Source organism: Entelurus aequoreus, linkage group LG04 (assembly GCF_033978785.1).
Source record: "Entelurus aequoreus isolate RoL-2023_Sb linkage group LG04, RoL_Eaeq_v1.1, whole genome shotgun sequence".
In the NCBI taxonomy this organism is placed as follows: Eukaryota; Metazoa; Chordata; class Actinopteri; order Syngnathiformes; family Syngnathidae; genus Entelurus; species Entelurus aequoreus.
In genome coordinates, this window is record NC_084734.1 from 57,466,712 (window position 1) to 57,481,339 (window position 14,628).

The window sequence follows — 14,628 nt, forward strand, 5'->3', positions numbered from 1 at the left end:
ACGACGCCATTGAAGCTAACTTAGCAACCGGACCGCACAGAGCTATGCTAAAAACATTAGCTCTCCACCTACGCCAGCCAGCCCTCATCTGCTCATCAACACCCCTGCTCACCTGCGTTCCAGCGATCGGCAGAAGGACGAAGGACTTTACCCGATGCATTTGGCGGCCCGGAGACATAGGAAGTCAAGGTGAGGTCGGCGGCTAGCGCGTCTGCTCTCCAACAAAGTCCTCCTGGTTGTGTTGCTGTAGTCCGCTGCTAATACACCGATCCCACCTACAACTGTCTTCTTTGCAGCCTGTGGAATTATGAAATGAAAACAGAGCTTTTTGTATAGGATTCTACGGGGTACCATAACTTCCGTTACTCTGACTTTATCACGCGCATACGTCATCATACCGCGACGTTTCAGCCGGATATTTCCCGGGAAATTTTAAATGTCACTTTATAAGTTAACCCGGCCGTATTGGCATGTGTTGCAATGTTAAGATTTCATCATTGATATATAAACTATCAGACTGCGTGGTCGGTAGTAGTGGGTTTCAGTAGGCCTTTAAGCATCCTTGAGATGTTGCAGAATCTTTAAACAAGATTTCTTCTCATTTGAATAGTTATTGTCAATTTTAACATTTTTAAACTAGAATATATAGTTTTTCATGCTAAAATTAAGACTAGTCAATGACTTAAAATAAGTAAATAGTTCTTAGCGCTAGGGAAATTTGTAGACATTTTCAAAATGTTGTATATAACTTGCAGTGTGCAAAGCAGAAGAAAAGTCGTATCGCATTGTTCCCACAAAGTGCTTCTCTCTCTGTTTAACATAATTTCTTCATTCACAGACATTTGCAAATAAAGTGATGGGAGATTTGTCATTAGCAGTACCTGTATTTGTGGCCTTGTCGTGCTATGGTTCCATGAACGGCTGCCTCTTGGCCCTGTCAAGGTACAGTTTCATCCACAATGTTCTCTTGCTTTGTATTGGAACGTTATTAATCCCATGTCTAATGCAATTTTTTATGGGAAGCCGCTTTATTTCAGAGTGATACACATTCAATGTTGAATTAGAATGTAATTCAATGGTAGAGAAAAATTCTGATTCACAGTAAAAGTTGTGGTATACATGTAGGCGCAAACTGGCAGCCCCGCTTCCGTCAGTCTACCCCAGGGCGGCTGTGGCTGCAAATGTAGCTTACCACCACCAGGTGTGAATGTGGAGTGAATGAATGATGGGTTCTCACTTCTCTGTGAAGCACTTTGAGTGTCTAGAAAAGCGCTATATAAATCCAATCCATTATTATTATTATTAATAGACGTTGGTTTATGCTTTGCATGTTGTCCGCATTGTCAGTCTTCTAATCTACGTATGGGCATCTATGTTTCTCTGCATCTTCTCCAGAGCTTACGTGGTTTTTTTCAGGCTTCTGACCAAATTCCAAAAATATGCATGTCAACACTGTAATTGCGATCAAATATGTTCTAATATATTTCAAATAAATTGTTGTCGGTAAATTGTCCATAACAAGTGCCAATTTGCGCAATTCAACCAATTCCAGCTAATAATATGTGGCCTCGCAACTTTTCTCCAATTCCCCCAACTTCCCCGCACATTTTGGCCAATGTACATCATTTTCCCCAATGGAACTTGTCCCTGAGCAGTGCTCAAAAGCGCATGTTAACTGCCTAATCAAAACTTACGTTTGTTTCTCGTGTAGACAAAGCAGGAACAACAACGTGTAACAATATATCAACTCTTTATTGATCAAACGACACAATTGTTGTCCTTATCCTTAGTTTAAACCTACTTTCTGTTCCTATCTACTTTGCTAAGCTTTCAGGGTAATGATAATGATAAATGGGTTATACTTGTATAGCGCTTTTCTACCTTCAAGGTACTCAAAGCGCTTTGACAGTATTTCCACATTCACCCATTCACACACACATTCACACACTGATGGCGGAAGCAGCCATGCAAGGCGCTAACCAGCACCCATCAGGAGCAAGGGTGAAGTGTCTTGCCCAAGGACACAACGGACGTGACTAGGATGTAGAAGGTGGGGATTGAACCCCAGTAACCAGCAACCCTCCGATTGCTGGCACGGCCACTCTACCAACTTCGCCACGCCGTCCCGTCCGGGTAATGTAGTATACAATATATTTATTTGACCTTTTTTTATCCAGGCTAAGGAAAATAAGAACACATTTTCATTTGCAATGCTGACATAGCAAAGAGGCAGCATTTACATGATAGAGATGTTAGAGTGTGATGATAATCCGTCATCATCTCTCATTTACCAACAAACATTTGCGCTCTCAACAGTTCACAAATGCTTTTAACGTGCGGGTGTAAATGCGTTGGTACTTAAATGAATGGAATGGTTTTGGCGGTAACTAGTAATCTAACGCGTTATTTTTTTATATTCAGTAACTCAGTTACCGTTACTACATGATGCGTTACTGCGTTATTATTATTCTAGCCTATCGGCTAGAAACAGAAGATCTGAGTGTTTTATTGGAGCGCTGCGGTGTCGTCCTTCTGTGTCACAAGGAAAAGAAAAGGCGTGCTTTGTGTGGGTGGAGGCCGGGTGGGGGGGTGGGGTGGGGTGTTCCCAGACCGTAGTTGAGGGCCGCAGGGGAGACGTTCCTCCAGGGCCTATGTACTTCGGGGCTAACAACCTTCACTTTACCCGGAAGTGGGTCTTTACAGCTGAGGGTGAATGACGAGGCCGGCGGTTTGTTGCAACTTTGTGACTTTATTGGACGCAGCCATACACCAAGCTAGAGCACCTGCACGCACTCACTGTCGCCGTTCCCTCACCTCTCTCGCCCACTCACTCACTGACGTCACTCACCTCACATGCTGTCATATCTTAAAGGGCCACACACACACACACACACACACACACACACACACACACACACACACACACACACACACACACACACACACACACACACACACGCTACTCTCATAACAACTAACAAGACATCATGGCGAAGCCAGAAGTCGAGTTTCTTAACATGCAGACATTCTCAATACTTTTCTTTTGTCGAGCACAAAGAAAATAACATTTTAGTTAAATGAAAGTTGTGTCTTGGATCAAAGATACCATCTACTTAAAGTTAAAATTAAAGTGCCATTATGTTGCAGCTATTTAAAATAGTTTTGTCAATTTGTTCTGGCCTGAAATAAATTGGCCCTTTGAAACATATCTTTGTCTTTGTGTGTTGTATGTAGACCACATTGCTTAGCAGAGTTTGTGTGTTGTATGTAGACCACATTGCTTTCTGAGTTCAGTGATGCAAATGCATGTCAAGTTGATCAACAGATTGTATTATTCTCCAGTGCAATAACAGTACTGAAATGAAGGCTAAAAGGGCATTAACGGGAGCCTTAAAAAAAAAGACCAAAAAAAGAGGTAACTAAATAGTTACTTTTCACAGTAACGCATTACTTTTGGTGTAAGTAACTGAGTTAGTAACTGAGTTACTTTTGAAATAAAGTAACTAGTAACTGTAACTAGTTGCTGGTTTTCAGTAACCAACCCAACACTGTTCAATGGTGCATGCTTCTGCCATTCATTCAGAGGTGGTTTGATTCCCATCCAAGGTTGTGTCAGGACGAACATTGGCCCGTAAAAACTGAGCAAAACCAATTCATCTGATTGACTTGCTATGGTGACTTCAACAAGGAAAAAATGTGGCGTAGACATAGGCCGTTCTGTGAAATGGTGAAGGAATTACAATAAATGCGGCTTGGAAATAATTTCTGCACACTTGTGAAACAAGTAAAGCTGATTGTGTTTTTTTAACCAAATAACTTAAATTTTAATTGCATTTTTTGTGTGTTCTGCAGAACGTTTTTGGTTGCATCACGAGAAGGACAACTACCTGAGGTTTACTCAATGATTCACCTGCGTCGAAACACTCCAATACCTGCCGTCATCATACTGGTCAGTTTACTGCCATCAAGGAAATATAAATGTGACAACAAAACATCGGAGGCATAAACTAGAGTCACGATTTTTATGATACTGGACTTGACTTGACAAAAGGGCTACAACTTACAACTATTTTGACAGTCGACGAGTCATATATGCACAATTACTCGACTAATCAGATTATTAAGCGTACACATTCAGTGACTGTAATTCAGCACTCAGCTTTTTAAATTCAGCTTGAGATATTTTTAGGCATGTGCTAACAATAAAGATGACTACTTTGATCCTAAATATGTATTTATACTGTAACTGTACCACACATTTGACTGTTACAAAAATACAAATAACTATTCAACTTATTACCATTTAAAATAAAGGACAGGCAAAGTGCCGATGAAACAAAGAATCAATTTGTATGTAAACAAAGGACAGTCAAAATAGCAGCAATAAAAACGAACAAAACAACAGTAAAGCTATCTCACTTTCTCAAAAAGAGAATATATTTTGTGATGCTGATGATGTGTTTATAAAAAGATATACAGACAGAGTTTATCTGGCGGACTTGGGCAAACATGACCTATTTTTTACAACTTTGGCTCACTGTTGTTGGCTAGCTAACAAACAAAAGTAAAACAAATTTATGGTAGCATGTGTACATGCAGTAGACCAGCATTCAGTGAGACCTTTTGATAGTTTGGTAAGTCTCCTGCTATAATATCTCTTTTTAAATGTCACGTATGCTTGTGTGAGCATGAAATACAGCTGATAGGCATCAGTTCGATGCAAAATAGCAGTATTATTAACTTTAATGACATACCAGCCGACTTGTCCAGCCGAATGCAGCTGGGATAGGCTCCAGCACCCCCCGCGACCCCGAATTGGACCAGCGGTAGAAAATGGATGGATGGACTTACCAGCTGAGATCGTCAGGTCCCTGCAGCCTCCGTGGAGTAGTGTCCCAGCTAGGAGACACAAAGGGCGGCACAGAAACAGAAAGCGGGGCTGTCGAGCCGGAGTACGTGCTAGGCTAGCACAGTACCCACACAGACCTTTGCTGCCGAGTCTCTCCCTCGCAAATGCGCAATCCCTTCCCAATAAAAAACCTGGAACCTAGGCTGGCCACGCAGAAGAACATACAGAAATGCTGTGTTAAGGTGATTACATAGACGTGTCTCAACTCGACAGTCTCAGAGGAAGCTATCCGGACACGTCACAAATGGGGCTGACAGGACTAACGAATCTGGTAAGGAGGGGAGACTGTGTGTTTATACAAACAACAACTGGTGCACATACGCTAAGATTATTAAAACGTACTGCTCCCCTGACCTGGATAATGTGATGGTAAAATGTCGCCCATTCTACTTAGCGAGAGAACATACTGCTGTCCTGATCACTGCTGTCTACACCCCCAGCCCCCAAGCGAAAACTTGTACAGCTTTAAAGTGTTTGCTAGGTGCTGTCTATGAATGTTCTCATTCATCCAGGTTATTTTATTCTCAGGGCATTCAATCACAACTGGACTGTTTGGTTTCGCATTTCATCCAAGTAGGCTTCATCAGTTCATGCTCATAGACTTAGATTGGTCAGATCTAGTCTAGCGGCTGGTGCCATAACCAAAATAGCTACAGTCCAAAAACCAGGAGGGTGTGCCTGAGCAAAGATGGTTTCGCACTATCTAAGTGAGAAAAATAACTGCTTTGATGCAAACAAGCAATCCTACCGTCCAAACCAACGACAGTCGTTGAAGTGTAATTTTCCCTAGTTAGCGTTGAGGTGTTGTTTGGCAGAACGATCGCTGTGGATCGACTGCTACCAGTCCCAAGTAGTCAGGATTATCCATGTTAGCATTTCATTCATTTGTAAAGAAATGGCACAAATGTTTCTAACTGTAAGTATTTTAGGAATGGTTGAAAGGACAGTGTTTTATGTGGGAGACAGGTGGTGTCATAGACCACCTCCTCTGATCAGGGATGTTTTTTCAACCTTGACATGGATCGCTTCCCTCACTCCTCTTTCGTACCATCCATCCTCCCTGTCCAGAATCTGTGCATTTTTTGTTCTCAAAGGAGTGCTGTTTCTCCCTTATGTGCAGATTGACAGCTGAGTCTTAGCCTGAAGATGCTGTGCCATGCGTTGGCTTGGTGGTTGTTTTGTTTCCCTAATAAATAAATCAGAGCATTCATTATTACACTGGATAGCATACACCAGATTGTTTTTGTGGGTGTGGGGTGTCCGGTCTTTAAGATGCAATAGTCTCTGTCTCAGGGTGTTGGTTGGTTTGAAGTGTACTGGGATGTTATGTTGGTTAAAAATTATTCTGAGTTTCTCAGATTGACCTGATACTTATGGAACGATAATATGTTTGCCTCTGTCACCTTTTTCCTCCTCATCTTGTTATTTCTGTAACTGGATGCACTTTTCACAAACGACCAACTGGGGTAACCACAGGTTTTGAGGGCTTTCCTCAAATGCCTATGTTCTTTCTCTTTGGCCTGTGGGCTGGTAGCAACATTATCAGCTCTGTGTTGTAGGGTTCTGACAACACCCAGTTTGTGTTCCAGTGGGTGGTGTGAGGAAAAAAGTAGGTATTGATCGGTATGTGTGGGTTTATGGTAAACCCAGACATGGAGGCCCCTGTTTTCTCCAAAGTGAACATCACAGTCCAGAAAAGGCAACTTACTGTCTTTGACATCCTCACGTGTGAACTTGATGTTTTTGTCCACTGATTTAATGTGCTTGGTGAAGGCTTTCACTTCTTGTTTTCCGATTTTCACCCATGTGTCAGCCACATATCTGTACCAAGAACTTGGTTCTGTTCCCTTAAAAGAGCTCAGAACTCTTTTTCCTCCATGTAAAGGTTTGCTACTATTGGGGATACAGTTGATCCCATGGCACAACCATGTTTTTGTCGGTAAAACGTTCCCATGAATTAAAAGTATGTAATGTTGAAAGGCAACTGCACTTTTTGGGGATTTTGCCTATCATTCACAATCATTATGAGAGAAAAGAACACACATGTCTATTTCTACGTTTTTAAAGAAGATAAAAAACGCTGGGATAGGCTACAGCGCCACCGTAACCCCGAGAGGGACAAGCGGTAAAAAATGGATGGATGGATGAGTTATGTAAATAAATGTAACTGAGTAAATGTAGCATGTTACTACCCACCTCTGAATATAACAGATCAAGTCCATTGCGTTCATCATGTCCTCTCAAAACAGTGCAATATTCTCAACAATATTCTTGTATTCAGATAAAGTATTTTGTTTAAGAGATGTTTCTTACCGGCTGACAGTTTTGGCTGGCACTTCAGCCTTTGTCAGAGCTGTCTAAAAAGTAGAACAGAAAACAGAAATTTCTCAACCTGGTCAGCTATTTTTACACAAATCACACCAGGAAGCTACCACAGCTCTGACAAAGGCTGAAGTGCCAGCTGAAACCTCCAGCAGGTAAGAAACAAATCTTACACAAAAGACTTTGTCTGAATACAAGAATATTGCACAGATAATTACATTGTTAAATGTCACTTTATTTGGTAAATATAAACATGAAACAGTGCCTACGACTTGTAAGGATGCCAAAACTTCAAGCCAAAGACTTGAGACATGACTTGGATTTGGGGTTAAAGACTTGAGATTTGCAAAACACTGTCTTAATCCCACCTCTGGAAAATAACGAGTAAGTATACTATATCTGCTTAAAATGTACTACATTTGTAGTATAACAATATTAGAAAGTATCACTGTACCACATGTCTCAAAAGTATCATCCACATGTCCAGTCTTTCTCAAATGATGCTCTATCTGTTATGGTTTCCTTGCAACTGAGCAAAGGCCAGCACATCTGAAATAGGAATTCAAAATTCAAAAGCAGACTTCAACTGTGTAAAAAAAACGTTTTTGCAGTATCCACTGACGCTTCTCCAGCTGTTCGTGGGAGACATCTACAGCCTGTTAAACTTCATGAGCTTCCTGCGGTGGCTATCGATTGGTGTGGTGGTGGTTGGTTTGGTCTACCTTCGATACACTCAGCCTGACCTGCCACGCCCCTTTAAGGTTAGTGTTGACACGCTTTCCGCAACACAGCCAAAGAAGTCAAATGCTTTTTTTAATGGAACAAATATTACTAATAACTACCAGTAACAGCTTTTGCCATCTCTGCGTTGCATCATCTAAGACAGGGGTGTCCAAACTGCGGCCCGTCAGGCCAAGTGCACCCCGCCAGAGTCTTCAATGGGGTTCGCGAGATCTCACAAGTTTAACCGAAAGCAATGCTTATGCCTAAACTTTGTTGCCCCTGCGAATTAAATTGGAACAAGCGTGCCGCCCACCGGTGGACAAAGACAGAATTTATGATCAATAACCATGAGTTTCATTTAGAAGGAACTTGAGCTCATGGTATAACTTAAAGGCCTACTGAAAGCCACTACTACCGACCACGCAGTCTGATAGTTTATATATCAATGATGAAATCTTAACATTATAACACATGCCAATACGGCCGGGTTAACTTATAAAGTGACATTTTAAATTTGCCGCTAAACTTCCGGTTCGAAACGCCTCTGAGGATGACGTATGCGCGTGACGTAGCCCGGCGAACACGGGTATGCCTTCCACATTGAAGTCGATACGAAAAAGCTCTGTTTTCATTTCATAATTCCACAGTATTCTGGACATCTGTGTTCGTGAATCTGTTTCAATCATGTTCATTGCATTATGGAGAAGGAAGCCAAGCAAGCAAAGAAGAAAGTTGTCGGTGCGAAATGGACGTATTTTTCGAACGTAGTCAGCCACAACAGTACACAGCCGGCGCTTCTTTGTTTACATTCCCGAAAGATGCAGTCAAGATGGAAGAACTCGGATAACAGAGACTCTAACCAGGAGGACTTTTGATTTGGATACACAGACGCCTGTAGAGAACTGGGACAACACAGACTCTTACCAGGATTACTTTGATTTGGATGACAAAGACGCAGACGTGCTACTGTGAGTATGCAGCTTTGGCTTTTTTTTGCGTATGTACGTAACTTTTTTAAAATATATAAGCTTTATGAACCTTGGGTTAGGTGAACGGTCTTTTGGGCTGAGTGATTGTGTGTGTTGATCATGTGTTTGAATTGTATTGGCGTGTTCTATGGAGCTAGGAGCTAGCAGAGGAGCTAGCATAACACGTACCGTACCTACGTGCGCGTCACGTACGTAACTTTTTAAAAATATATAAGCTTTATGAACCTTGGATTAGGTGAACGGTCTTTTGGGCTGAGTGATTGTGTGTGTTGATCATGTGTTTGAATTGTATTGGCGTGTTCTATGGAGCTAGGAGCTAGCAGAGGAGCTAGCATAACACATACCGTACCTACGTGCGCGTCACGTACGTAACTTTTTAAAAATATATAAGCTTTATGAACCTTGGATTAGGTGAACGGTCTTTTGGGCTGAGTGATTGTGTGTGTTGATCATGTGTTTGAATTGTATTGGCGTGTTCTATGGAGCTAGGAGCTAGCAGAGGAGCTAGCATAACACATACCGTACCTACGTGCGCGTCACGTACGTAACTTTTTAAAAATATATAAGCTTTATGAACCTTGGGTTAGGTGAACGGTCTTTTGGGCTGAGTGATTGTGTGTGTTGATCAGGTGTTTGAATTGTATTGGCGTGTTCTATGGAGCTAGGAGCTAGCAGAGGAGCTAGGAGCTAGCATAACAAACACGCAGGTGTTATTATGCAGGATTAATTTGTGGCATATTAAATATAAGCCTGGTTGTGTTGTGGCTAATAGAGTATATATATGTCTTGTGTTTATTTACTGTTGTAGTCATTCCCAGCTGAATATCAGGTCACCCCCGGCTCTTACAGCATCTTCCCTATCTGAATAGCTTCAACTCCCCACTAGTCCTTCACTTGCACTTTACTCATCCACAAATCTTTCATCCTCGCTCAAATTAATGGGGAAATTGTCGCTTTCTCGGTCCGAATCTCTCTCACTTCATGCGGCCATCATTGTAAACAATAGGGAACTTTGCGTATATGTTCAACTGACTACGTCACGCTACTTCCGGTAGGGGCAAGCCTTTTTTTTATCAGATACCAAAAGTTGCAATCTTTATCGTCGTTGTTCTATACTAAATCCTTTCAGCAAAAATATGGCAATATCGCGAAATGATCAAGTATGACACATAGAATAGATCTGCTATCCCCGTTTAAATAAAAAAAATTCATTTCAGTAGGCCATCTGTCATCTGTCAAGTTTCCCTCTAATGCAGTAAGAAAGATGTGGGAGTGTCGTGCATTGAGAGGCAGAGATGTGGACTATAGAGGCTGAGATGCCTCGGATTGGTGGACAATTAGCATAATGTGAATATTCATCTTTACACATGGGGGGAGAGGTTTATCGCTCACATTTACATTTAGGTTTAAGATTTAGATTTAGGATTTAGGTTTAGATTTAACATTTAGCTTTAGATCTAAGATTTAGATTCAACATTAACATTTGGATTTAGATTATACATTTAGATTTTATTACAATTTCAATTACAATTAAAGTTAACATTTAATTTAAACTTAAGTGTGATAAAAATGAACTAAGTATGAGAAAAGTGTTTTAAATGTGATAAAAGTGAGTCTAATTTGCGGAAAATTAGCTGAATGTGAGAAATATATCTGCTAAAAAAGTGTGACTGAGTTTTTAGACTCGACACCCCATAATATTGTACAAAAAGCCGAACAATCAAATATTTTATTCTGTGTAGCCACAATGTATATATGGTAAAATTGATACACTTTTGTACGGTCCTCTCCAAGGTTTCTCATAGTCATTCACATTGACCTCCCACTGGGGTGAGTTTTCCTTGCCCGTATGTGGGCTCTGTACCGAGGATGTCGTTGTGGCTTGTACAGCCCTTTGAGACACTTGTGATTTAGGGCTATATAAATAAACATTGATTCATTGATTGATACCAAACGGAATATTCTGCACTGAAAAATATCATTACGATTAAGTGTACCATCACACCAATATTTGACACAGACAGAAACTGGATCACAGGACGAACGAAAAAATGGGATCTCGGGATTACGGGTTGCGGTGGTAGGTCCATTTCTAAGGTGGTACTGTCAACTGACAGGGGTGGAGACAAAGGAAGGAGCAGCCAAAAGCAGGTAGGAGGAGCACAAAGCACGAAACAGAATTCCTTAAAAAATCCAATAAGCACCCGCACATGAAACATGGAGAACACAAAGCGCATATGCACTGCATTTGGCAAAAATCTGCCAGAGACTAAACGTCAATTCACACAAACTAATGAGACAATATAAATAGGGACGGGTACCGAATTCAGTACTTGTCGGGACTGACATAATTCTGTCAGTAATACCAAGTATTGATTCACGTAAAATCCAACAGTACCATATTTCGATACCTTTGTTGCAGGTGACGTCACGTCCGATTGCAGACTCGGCACTAGTTCAAGCTCTTGGTGCAGAGAGGCGTATTCGTAATGGACTGCCTCTAATTAATGTTGCAATTTTTCATGACACCAAAACAAGCATTCCTAATAGAAAACATTCAAAAGTAAAGTTCCCCTTCTCAAAATGTGCTTGCTCGGTGTTAATTTACTTAGGATATTCCATATACGGGGACGGCATGGCGAAGTTGGTAGAGTGGCCCTGCCAGCAATCGGAGGGTTGCTGGTTACTAGGGTTCAATCCCCACCTTCTACCATCCTAGTCACGTCCGTTGTGTCCTTGGGCAAGACACTTCACCCTTGCTCCTGATGGGTGCTGGTTAGCGCCTTGCATGGCAGCTCCCGCCATCAGTGTGTGAATGTGTGTGTGAATGGGTGAATGTGGAAATACTGTCAAAGCGCTTTGAGTACCTTAAAGGTAGAAAAGTGCTATACAAGTATAACCCATTTATCATTTATTTATTTATTATATACATGCTACTGATTAACATTATTGGTTTTACATGGTGATATCAACACCTCCAAATTAGGTTATGAAAACTAAAACTAAGAAACATGTTACAATCAAACAGCTAATATATAATAAGCACACTACTAACAGTATGAGCACTTCGTAAGACTCAACAAAATACAAGACTGGCACATTTGACAGTCGAGACTGGTAGCAGAAGTTACACAACCAAGGAGCATTCTGTGTAGCCAGTGACAAATCAACAAAGAGAGAAAAGTTTAATCTTTCTGGCATGACAATATGAATTTCTATCTCACTCTATTATTTTCTAAAGACAGAGCATACACCAGAGATGCTACATATGGGCAACACACATGGCTGAGTAAGATTACCTTTGGAAGTCACACAGAGACAGTGCCATGTATGATAAAGACCTGTACATAACCAGTACCTAAAGTCCAGTTTTGGGTATATATCAGTCAACTCTGACAACCACCTGTTCTGATCACTGTGATTATACAAGTGTGTTGTGAACCAACTTCCGAGTCTTTCTTGCTGTCAGCAGAAATGATCCCAGCTTGTATAAAATGTGGGGTTGTAAAGTTCCCCCTATCATCAGTGTGATAACTAAAAGCTATTGTGTTGTGTTAATGTGAAAAACTGTTGGAGAATCTTAGAAATGATGTAATGCAATATTGTTATTTTCTCTTGCCTTCTCCCAAGGTGCCGATCTTCATTCCAGTGGTGTTTAGTTTGACTTGCTTCTTCATGGTTTTCCTCTCTCTATACTCGGACCCAATCAACACAGGAACTGGATTTGCCATTTCCCTAACAGGGATCCCGGCCTACTACATCTTTATTCGCTTCGACTGCAAGCCTAAGTGGTTAAAGAGGACTTTAGGTAAGTCTCAACTAGTGATTTAATCTTTAGAATAATAGGCATTAGGGATGTACTTCCGATTGGATGATTTAGTGAGGTCCTCGGCTTGGCCCAACCGGGGTTTGCATCAGCTCTAGTTGCGCACTGAGAAGACGATCCATTACGATTCTCTCTTTTTGGAGTGCAGACTCCTCCCACATCATTTTATTCTAAGGGTGTCTAAAATAAAGAGAAGTGCTAGAATTTAACAATTTATTCTACAAAACAGGAGTAAGTACAAACAACAGAGATACCAGGCTTGAAGCAAGAGTGAACAAGCTATCAGGAGGTCGAAGCAGTCTCTCTAAAGATGGCTACCTTCTTCATCTTCTTTTGTCCTCCTTCGTCACCCCGCCTATAGTGTGAAGTAACACTGAAAGTGAAACTTCATTCAGTGCCACAGACTGGTATCTCCTGACATCATTTATAATGACATACTGTATGTGTGTGAGTGCATAGATAAAAACACAGGGTTTATTCATTGTGTTTATATGCTTGTGGCAGAACGAAGGCTACTTTTAAAGGCTTTCTTATTTTTCCAAAAAGGAGGGATTTTTTTCCTCTAACAGATCAAACTTGACTATCTAGAGAAAGTAAAAGTCATAATTAGGTTTCCTTAGATTAACCTGTGGATGGATCATTGTGCAGCGGGCTCTGTGTCCCGACTGCAGGCTACGGCCCAGCGGGGGCTCGTTCCAGTGTGTACCGTGGTCAATTTCCAGAGGGAGGAGGATGGTCACAGTAATACCATTTGACTGCAAGTATGATAGTCAAATCAGACTTTTCCAAATTGTTGAACAGTCAACAATTGTAAGATACCCCTAATAGGCATATCATTAAAAGTGAACCATAAAGTACTTTGTAGATTCTCAGGCCATGGTAATCCAAAAAGGTTGACTCTCGGCAGCTGGACTCTTCTTGTAGTTGAAGTTTCACCTTTAATCCAAAAAGCTTCTTCAGTTCAGCTCATTCTTCAGTTTTCAATTTTGTGGTTTTTCAATAGAATTAGACACCAAAAGCAGAGACAAAGGCAGCAAATATATTTTTTACAAAGCAGAGACAAAGGCAACGGTTACATTTTTACAAAACATTTTAAACGGAGAGGGACAAAAAACACAGAACAATGTGTAAGGGGAATTAAACAAATGCATCATTTGAAGTTTACTTTACAAGGACAGAACATTCCATCATTTGATGGTAGGGTTATTCTAACAAAGTGAGACAGAATATTAGGACTGACTGTTCAACAATTCAATTTAGAGGAGTCTGATTCGACTATCAACCTCCCAGACAAAACCTTCAGCCATCGATCCCCCATCGTCCCTCCGTGACAAGGATGGGGGAAGCTCGATTCGTACCAGAAAGCCTCAAGTTTCTGGACGACCACTCTACCACCTTAGCCACGTCACCCCTTGTAATATTGTGTTGCATCAATAAATATGTGGAAGAAGTAAATACAATTTGTTGTTGTAAAATTGAAAGAACAAATGTGCATTTAGCAACAAACATAAACATTTTAATATGTTGATAGATTAATGACTTTAATGAGCCCGTTCTGTACATAATTCAGTACAGCCTTCAATATGTTTATTTAATAAAATATCTGAATTAGAGTATTCTTAGAGAATGAAAAGTAGTTGTGCCTTGGACCAATATTCATATCGGCACAATTTCATTAAAACAAACAAGTATCTGATGTGATGGACTTGCATGTAAGATTGGTCTTTTCTTGTGTTTAGTCAAATCATTTTAAAATGGTAAACATGGTAGGCTAAATGCTACTAGGAGCTAGCAGTTATGCAACAGCAGAGCACACAAAAGCACATACGCTAAACAGACGTAATGCGGGTCTTTCATTT

The 14,628-nt window shown here is 40.8% G+C and overlaps 1 protein-coding gene across 1 annotated transcript in view; it reads left to right on the plus strand.

Moving 5' to 3' along the window:
- slc7a11 (solute carrier family 7 member 11) overlaps window positions 1–14,628 on the plus strand; it is a 55,544-nt gene that overhangs the window by 35,813 nt on the left and 5,103 nt on the right. Inside the window, exons 8-11 of the mRNA XM_062045336.1 lie at window positions 839–942; window positions 3,853–3,949; window positions 7,843–7,992; window positions 12,574–12,751. Of these exons, the coding sequence (XP_061901320.1) occupies window positions 839–942; window positions 3,853–3,949; window positions 7,843–7,992; window positions 12,574–12,751 (529 nt within the window). The remainder of the gene's footprint in view (window positions 1–838; window positions 943–3,852; window positions 3,950–7,842; window positions 7,993–12,573; window positions 12,752–14,628) is intronic.